This window comes from Schistocerca serialis, chromosome 8 (genome assembly GCF_023864345.2).
Source record: "Schistocerca serialis cubense isolate TAMUIC-IGC-003099 chromosome 8, iqSchSeri2.2, whole genome shotgun sequence".
NCBI lineage: Eukaryota > Metazoa > Arthropoda > Insecta > Orthoptera > Acrididae > Schistocerca > Schistocerca serialis.
Genome location: NC_064645.1, coordinates 181,442,938 through 181,452,860, shown reverse-complemented (window position 1 = coordinate 181,452,860; position 9,923 = coordinate 181,442,938). Strand labels below are relative to the sequence as shown.

Sequence of the window (9,923 nt, the reverse complement as noted above, 5' to 3'; positions counted from 1 at the left end):
TTCTGCTAACAGTTATTGGATCTCGACCAACGCGAACAGCAATGTTGCGATTCGATAAACCGCAATCACGATAGACTCCAATCCGATCTTTATCAATGTCGTAAACGTGATTGTATGCATTTCTCCTCCTTACACGAGGCATCACAAGAACGTTTCACCAGGCAACGCCGGTCAACTGCTGTTTGTGTATGAGAAATCGTTTGGAAAATTTCCTCGTGTCAGCAGATTGTAGGTGTCGCCACCGGCGCCAACCTTGTGTGCATGCTCTGAAAAGGTAATCATTTGCATATCACAGCATCTTGCCTCGTCCATTGCAGGTGTTCTCGTCGTTCTAGGTCTTCCCCAGTCGCGAGTCATAGGCTGGAATGTTCCGTGCTCCCTAAGACGCCGACCAATTGCTTCGAACGTCTTCCAGTCGGGACACCTTCGTTCTGGAAATCTGTCTCGATACAAACGTACCGCGCCACGGCTATTGCCCCATACATAAAATGGGCATCTGCCAACTCCGCATTTGTAAACATTGCACTGACTGCAAAACCACGTTCGTGATGAACATTAACCTGTTGATGCTACGTACTGATGTGCTTGATGCCAGTACTGTAGAGCAATGAGTCGCTTGTCAACACAAGCACCGAAGCCAACATTACCTTCCTTCAATTGGGCCAACTGGCGGTGAATCGAAGAAGTACAGTACATATTGACGAAACTAAAATGAGCTCTAACATGGAAATTAAGCGTTTCCGGACGCATGTCCACATAACATCTTTTCTTTATTTGTGTGTGAGGAATGTTTCCTGAAAGTGTGGCCGTACCTTTTTGTAACACCCTGTATAGCCTTAGAGAACTTCCACCGTTACTCGTCATTCCTTAGCATTTCCGTATCCCACTTCTTTGCGTATTGATTTTCCCTGACTAATGTCTTAAACTTCAACCTACTCTTCATCACTACTATATTGCGATCTGAGTTGTAATTGCTCCCGGGTACGCCTTACAATCATGTATCTGATTTCGGAATCTCTGTCTGACCATGATGTAATCTAACTGAAATCTTCCCGTATCACCAGCATTTTCCAAGTAGACCTTCTCCTCTTGTGATTCTTGAACAGAGGATTCGCTATTGCTAGCTGGAATTGTTACAGAACTGAATTAGTCTTCCGTGTCTCTCATTCCTTGTCCCAAGCCTAATGCAACCTAATGCAACCTTTTCTTCTAGTCCTTCCCCTACAACTGCATTCCAGTCCACCATGACTGTTAGATTTTCATCCCCCTTTACATACTTTATTACCCTTTCAATTCCCTCACACACTTTGTGTATCTGTTCATCTTCAGCTTGCGACGTCGGCAAGTATAGCTGAAATATCGTTGTCGGTGTTGTTTGCTCTCGATTCTGATAAGAACAACCCTGTCACTAAACTGTTCACAGCAAGAAACTCTCTGTCCTACTTTCCTATTCATAGCGAATCCTACTCCCGTTATACCATTTGCTGCTGCTGTTGACATTACCCTATACTCATCTGACCAGAAATCCTTGTCTTCTTTCCACTTCACTTCACTGACCCCTACTATATCTAGATTGAGCCTTTGCATTTCCCTTTCCAAATTTTCTATTATCCCTACCACATTCAAGCTTCTGACATTCCACATCCCGACTCTTAGAACTTTATCCTTTCGTTGGCTATTCAGTCTTTTTCTCGTGTTAACCTCCCCCTTGGTAGTCCCCTCACAGCGATCCGAATGGGGGACTATTCCGGAAACTTTTGCCAATGGAGAGATTATCATGACACTTCTTCAGTTACATGCCACATGTCCTGTGGATGCACGTTACGTGTCTTTACTGCAGTGGTTTCCATTGCCTTCTGCACCCTCATGTCGCTGATCACTGCTGATTCTTCCGGCTTTAGGGGCAGTTTCCCATCCCAAAGACAAGAGAGGGCCCTGAACCTCTGCCCACTCCCCCGCCCTCTCTAACAAGGGTGACTTCTTAAGCCGGAAGTCTTCGGCCGCCAATGCTGATTATTAATCAAAATTTTAGGAGCGCGGGATTCTAACCCGGGACCGAAGACTTTTTGATTATGCTGCTGCTGTTGACATTACCCTGCACTCATCTGACCAGAAATCCTTGTCTTCTTTCCACTTCACTTCACTGACCCCTGACTGTCAGAAGCTTGAACTTGGTAGGGATACTAGAAAATCTGAAAAGGTAAGTAGGTTACAGTACACTTGTTCGCCCACTGCTTGAATACTGCTCACCGGTGTGGGATCCTTGCCAGATAGGGTTGATAGAAGAGATAGAGAAGATCCAACAGAGAGGAGCGCGCTTCGTTACAGGATTATTTAGTAATCGCGAAAGCGTTACGGAGATGATAGATAAACTCCAGTGGCAGACTCTGCAAGAGAGACGCTCAGTAGCTCGGTGCGAGCTTTTGTTGAAGTTTCGAGAACATATCTTCACCGTGGAGTCAAGCAGTATATTGCTCCCTCCTACGTATATCTCGCGAAGAGACCATGAGGATAAAATCAGAGATATTGCAGCCCACACAAAGGCATACCGACAATCTTTCTTTCCACGAACAATACGAGACTGGAATAGAAGGGAGAACCGGTAGACGTACTCAAAGTACCCTCCGCCACACACCGTCAGGTGGCTTGCGGAATATGGATGTAGGTGTGGATGTATAAAGACGCTACCCCCTTTTTTTCGATGTAGTACGTTGCGTTTGGTCTGGGCGGACGTCACAAGAAATGTCTTCAAGTTGATCGTTGATTCCTTGACTCATTTTTTTTATTACAAAGAGCACGCAACCCTCCGACCGAACACGCTGAGCTACCGTGCCGGCACCCTTAGACGGCGACGAGGTATTGCGTGGAGTTGGGGAGACGAGAAATTTGTGGGACATCTTGACTAAAAGTAGGGATCAGTTGATAGGACACATTCTGACATCAGGGGATCACCAATTTAGTAACGGAGGCAAGTGTGGGAGGTAAAAATTGTAGAAAGAGTTGCTGACCTACTATACTGTAGCTAAATAATAAAGGGTCTTTCTTTATATGTATTCACAGCACATTACACTTGTCTACAATGAGATTCAATTGCCATTCCCTGAACCATGCGTCAATTCGCTGCAGATCCTCGTGCATTTCAGTACAATTTTCCATTGTTACAACCTCTCGATATACCACAGCATTGCCTGCAAAAAGCCTCAGTGAACTTCCGATGTTATCCACAAGGTCATTTATGTATACTGTGAATAGCAACGGTCCTAAGACACTCCCCTGAGGCACACCTGAAATCACTCCTACTTCGGAAGACTTCTCTCCATTGAAATGACATGCTGCGTTCTGTTATCTAGGAACTCTTCAATCGAATCACACAATTGGTCTGATAGTCCATATGCTCTGACTTTGTTCATTAACCGATTGTGGGGAACTGTATCGAACGCTTTGCGGAAGTCAAGAAACACAGCATCTACCTGTGAACCAGTGTTTATGGCCCTCTGAGTCTCGTGGACGAATTGCACGAGCTGGGTTTCACAGGATCGTCTTTTTCGAAACCCATGCTGATTCGTACAGAGTAGATTTCTAGTCTCCAGAAAAGTCATTATACTCGAACATAATACGTGTTCCAAAATTCTACAAGTGATCGAAGTTAGAGATATAGGTCTATAGTTCTGCACATCTGTTCGACGTCCCTTCTTGAAAACGGGGATGGCCTGTGCCTTTTCCAATCCTTTGGAACGCTGCGCTCTTCTAGAGACCTACGGTACAAGAAGGGGGGCAAGTTCCTTCGCGTACAGTTGCTGTTGCCTCGCCACATGTGTGTTAAAAATCTAATTGAAGCCTCAGGTGTATAACAACAAAAGGAAAACATACGCTGTCTGTTGTGTGTCAAGTCCTGATTACTTTCTCCCTTTTTTACAGTTTTAGGCTGCAACTGACTGCGTACAAACAGCCAGCCTGTGTCAACCGGGTATGGCAAGTACAGTGCCGAAAATGAAGACTGGCGGTTGGCAACGCGTGGTGGCGTGGTGCGCCGCAGTAGCCTGCTGCCTGTGGCTGGTGAGCATCTTCTTCTCTCCCGGCCGCCCCGCGGACACCACGGCCTCCGCCCGGGAACTCGGTGACGCCTCCAGTGGTGCATCGGCCCAGCCGCTCCTACAGAGCACCTACGCCGCTGCCGCCGACGGCGACGCCGCCCACGCGGCCATCCTGCAGCGCTTCCTGCAGCTGTACGGCTCGGCGCTGCCGCGCGTGTCGGAAATTGCGGTGGCCACAGGCCCTCAGCAGTCTCAGCTGGGTGGCGACGACGGTGCAGCAGACGAAGGATCAGAAAACTCTGACGACACTCAGCAAACTGCACAATTCGGAAGGTCAGATCTACCAGTAGCTACTCCCTTCCGTCAAACCGATCAAGAGGGAGCTGGAGAGGGAGGTCCAGCTGATGTACAAGCACCAGAAGCAAACGAACTCCGTTCTGGTATACTCGATAGCAACGCAGCTGCTGCCGTTCTTGGAGAAGAGCAGACGCACGAGAGGACAGCTCCTTCCAGAGTTTCACTGGAACTGACGAACCAGGCCCGAAATAATTACACTGCTATTGATTCCCAAGTGGGACGGGACTCCACTGGGGGAACGAAACCAGTGATACAAGCGGTGAATAGTGGCGTACCAGGGGTAAAGTATGACTACCCAGCTGAGTGGTGGCCTTTACAGCCAGGACCGCAGCTGCCAGGTAACATGGAGCCAGTCCAGAGTTCTCCCCAAGGTGCACCCACGGGCTACAAACAACCGTCGAACGATGTCAGTGCGAATGTAGACCCTAGATGGCGAGACAGTGGAACTTTCGAAGCCTACGGTCATTCTCCTACACAACGGCAAAGACTTCAGCACAGGACAATACAGGTCCAGTCACCGCTGAGACCTGTTAATATCCCTGAAGATATGATGTGGAGGTATCCTCAAGAATATCCACCAGTCACCAAAAGTAAAAATCCAGAGGTTTCGTTTCACACAAGGGAAGAAATGCAACAACCAGTTTTATACTATTCAAGATCTCCAGAGCAGTTTAACCAAAATGGAGACTACCGAAATTCACCTGCTATGGCTAGCAATAATATTAATTATCGAAGCAAATTTGCGGCTTGGGACCCAGACTCCTACGAGGGCACAGGCAGGCACGCACAACGCTACAACGCTCTAGAAACGCCTGAGGTCGGAGGTCAGAAACTGTTTGGCCGCAGGTACTTAAGCGTCAGTGAGACAATGTCGCACGAGCCTACAGATACCTATGACGAAAATACTGGAACAATACAAAAGGGAAGTGATGCCACAGAGAAAAAGTCCTCATCACAAAATGCAGCACAGTCAAATGAGGGCAACAACGTTCTACATGTCACTTCTAGGAGTTTGACTAACGAGGGTTCTCGTAATGGCAACAATTATGAAGTGAAAAAAGACGAACAAGTCTTTATTCAGGATTTAGAAGTAACGTCAGCTGACAGCCTCCATAAGCTAGGTAAGACGGAAGGGAAGGTACTGGATAAGAATCCGAATCACGTAGAAGAAAGACAATCAGTGATAAAAGAACAAGACGAAAGGAAATCTGCAGGAGAAAGTGTGAAATTACAAGAACATTCAACTCAGTATAAAGAAGCAAAAAATGTCGCGAAGGTGAAGAGCGAGAATGTCATTCAGAAGAAAGCTGGTGTAATTAGGGAGAAGAACGAGGGGCTGAAAGAGAAGTTGGAGTGCCCTGACGGCGACCTGGTGAGTGTACAGGACGGAGGCCGGCTCGGTAACAAGCTGTGGGAGTACGCGGCAGTCTGGGCCCTCCCCAGGGTCCTGCCGGAGCTCAACAAGACGGCGGTGGTGCCGCGGTCGCTGCTGCGGGCGCTCTCCAAAGTGTTCCACAACCTGTCGCTGCCCGCGCTCGAGGACCTACCGGAGGACTGCCCCGCCAGGTACGTCCCACCAATGAAGGGGAGGAGGGGCTGGTCTTGATAGCTCTGTGAAGCCTAACTACTTCCAATCGCTGGTCATTTTCACAAGAATGGTGTTGTCCGAAGGCCTTTCTGCAAAGATCTTAGTATATTCAACTTTTAATATTTTTTTAAAATTTATAATGTGGTACATGGGAGCGGCACATATAACAATATAAATACACTACTGACCTTAAAATTACTACACCACGAAGATGACGTGCTACAGACGCGAAATTTAACCGACAGGAAGAAGATGCTGTGATATGCAAATGATTAGGTTTTCAGAGCATTCACACAAGGCTCGCGCCGGTGGCGACACCTACAACGTGCTGAGATGAGCAATGTTTCCAACCGATTTCTCATACACAAACAGCACTTGACCGGCGTTGCTTGGTGAAACGTTGTTGTGATGCCTCGTGTAAGGAGGAGAAATGCGTACCATCACGTTTCCGACTTTGATAAAGGTCGCATTGTAGCCTATCTCGATTGCGGTTTATCGAATCGCGACATTGCTGCTCACGTTGGTCCAGATTCAATGACTGGTAGCAGAATATGGAATCGGTGTGTTCACGAGGGTAATACGGAAAGCCGTGCTGGATCCCAGCGGTCTCGTATCACTAGCAGTCGAGATGACAGGCATCTTATCCGCATGGCTGTAACGGATCGTGCAACCACGTCTCGATCCCTGAGTCAACAGATGGGGACGTTTGTAAGACAACAACCATCTGTACGAACAGTTCGACGACGTTTGCAGTAGCATGAACTATCAGCTCGGAGACCATGGCTGCGGTTACCCTTGACGCTGCATCACAGACAGGAGCGCCTGCGATGCTGTACTCAACGACGAACCTGGGTGCACGAATGGCAAAACGTCATTTTTTCGGATGAATCCAGGTTCTGTTTACAGCATCATGATGGTCGCATCAGTGTTTGGTGACATCGCGGTGAACGCACATTGGAAGCGTGTATTCGTCATCGCCATACTGGCGTACCACCCGGCGTGATGGCATGGGGTGCCATTCGTTAAACGTCTCGGTCACCTCTGGTTCGCATTGACGGCACTTTGAACAGTGGATGTTACATTTCAGATGTGTTACGACCCGTGGCTCTACCCTTCATTCGATCCCTGCGAAACCCTACATTTCAGCAGGATAATGCACGACCACATGTTGCAGGTCCTGTACGGGCCTTTCTGGGTACAGAAAATGTTCGACTGCTGCCCTGGCCAGCACATTCTCCAGATCTCTCACCAATTGAAAACATCTGGTCAATGGTGGCCGAGCAATTCGCTCGTCACAATACGCCAGTCACTACTCTTGATGAGCTGTGGTATCGTGTTGAAGCTGCATGGGCAGCTGTACCTGTACACGCCATCCAAGCTCTGTTTGACTCAATGTCCAGGCGTACCAAGGCCGTTATTACGGCCAGAAGTGGTTGTTCTGGGTACTGATTTCTCAGTATCTATGCACCCAAATTGCTAGAAAATGTAATCTCATGTTAGTTCTAGTATAATGTATTTGTGCAATGAATACCCGTTTATCATCTGCATTTCTTCTTTTTGTAGCAATTTTAATGGCCAATAGTGTACGATAATACACGAAGATGCCAACGGTCTTGCCGCAGTGGTAACACCGGTTTCTATCAGACCACCGAAGTTAAGCGCTGTCGGGCTTGGCTAGCTTTGAAGGCCTGTCGTCTTACAAAAATAGAAGAGAATAAAAACGAAACTCCCTAAAAGATACCCAAAAAATCGAGTTACAGAATGGTTTCAGGATTGGAAAACGTGCTAATCATAAGCGTAAAGGTGATTATAAATTCTATGTAACATTTCAACAAATGGGTACGAATAAATGTGTAAGATCTACGTAATAATGATGCAATGTGCGAAAGACAATCTCCCAAAGTTGTTTCACAGTGATCATAAATATTCTATGAGTGCATACCTAGTCACACGGGGCACATCTAATCGGGACTCCAGTTCTGCCAATACCCGTCCAAGCATATAACATAAGAATGATGCTGGTTCTCAAGTCTTCGAAGTTCTGTACTAGAGGTGGAACGTGAACCCTGTCCTTGATGTAAGAAAAAGTTGCAGGGCATCAAGTCTGGCAACCGTGGTAGCCACTCGAGTAGTGCTTAGTTAGCGGACGCAACGCGGTCCATCCAGAGAATTAACAACATCTCGTTCAGGTAATGTCGTACGCGACTGCGGAAATGTGTGTCTCATCTTGTTGAAAGATGAAATCGCTGCTATCCGTTTCAGGTTGTGGCATTAGCCGTAACTACAACATGATATCAGGCCCCTCAGCTAAGACGAATGGTTCTCAGACTGTCCTTTTGGGCACGGCACGGATAACGTTCGCTTTCTAATAATCCCGAGCGCGTTCGGCAGTTGCATATGGATTCTCCGTCGCCCATGTGCGTTTACTGTGGCGTTTGACCTTTCCTGAAGGAAGCTTCGTCCCTGAAGATTAATTTTCGTGTGGAGTCACCATTTTCAAGATGGTTCGGTCGTGTATATCAGTGCAGAACTGCGCACTGCCCAATTTGTCGTCATGGCTTACGGCTTGTAGGATATGTACAAACCCACGCATTATTTGTACCGTATACACTGAAGCGCCAAAGAAACTGGTTCGGTGAATGGCCTCAGGAAATAAAAGAAGCAAGAATTAGAAACAATATATCTTTACTGGCCTTCGCTGCTATCACCATTAACTGTAACACACTTCTGACATTGGTTGTAAAGCTGTTGGAAACTGTCAGAAAACGCTTTTTGTGGAATCACTCGAAGCGTCGTGTTGTTGGATATCCACATTTGAAGGTAATGAAACTTGGTGCTGCCAATCCGGTCCGAACACCAAACGACAGGCAAACGCATGGTGTTCATCGTCTTCCCTGCCTCCTTCGTGTAGAAATTCGCGATGTTTGAAACCGTTGCTATCGAAACAGGGATCAGCGTCTTATTAAACTTAAATTTTCTCAGACGACGTTTTTTAGACACAGTTACTGACGCTTTGCAATAAGCTTACAATCGACATCAGAAGATTGTTGTAGCAGAAACTGATCACCCTGAAGGCCAGTAAAGCTACTTCGTTAGAAACTCTGCTTCCCTTTATTTTCTGAGACCATTCATCGAATTTTTTAGACGCACCTTAGAGGCATGCGTATTCAAATACAAAGATATGTAAATAGGCAGAACACGGCGCTGCGTTCGGCAATGCCTGTATAAGACAACAAGTGTCTGGCGTAGTTGCTACATCTGTTACTGTTGCTACAATGGCAGGTTATCAAGATTTAAGTGAGTTTGAACGTGGTGCTATAGCCGATGCACGAGCGATGGGGCACAGCATCTCAGAGGTACTGATGAAGTGCGGATTTTCCCGTACGACCATTTGACGAGTGTACCGTGAATATCGGGAATACGGTAAAACACCAAATCTCCGACATCGCTGTAGCCAGAGAAAGATCTTGCAAGAACAGGACAAAAGACGACTGAAGAGAAAAGTTCAACGTGACAGAAGTACAACCACTCCGCAAATTGCTCCAGATTATAATACTGGGCCATCAACAAGTGTCAGCGTGCGAGCAGTCAATGAAACACCATCGATATGGACTTTCGGAACCGAACCACTTGTGTACCCCGGATGACTGCACAACACAAAGCTTTACGCCTCGCCTGGGCCCGTCAACACCGCCATTGTACTGTTGATGATATGAAACATGTTGCCTGGTCGGACGAGTCTCGTTTCAAATTATATCGAGCGGATGGAAGTGTATGGAGATAACATCACGAATCCATAGACCCTGCATGACAGCAGGGGTCTGTTCTAGCTGGTGGAGCCTCTGTAATGGTGGGGGCGTTTGCAGTTGGAGTGATATGGGACACCTCATACGTCTAGATACGACACTGACAGGTGACACCTACGTAGGCATCCTGTCTGTTCA

The 9,923-nt window shown here is 47.1% G+C and overlaps 1 protein-coding gene across 1 annotated transcript in view; it reads left to right on the top strand.

Moving 5' to 3' along the window:
- The first annotated feature begins 3,969 nt into the window (after positions 1-3,969).
- The window catches only part of LOC126416912 (uncharacterized), a 67,749-nt gene continuing 61,795 nt past the window's right edge, over positions 3,970-9,923 (top strand). Inside the window, exon 1 of the mRNA XM_050084795.1 lies at positions 3,970-5,957. Within this exon, the coding sequence (XP_049940752.1) occupies positions 3,970-5,957 (1,988 nt within the window). The remainder of the gene's footprint in view (positions 5,958-9,923) is intronic.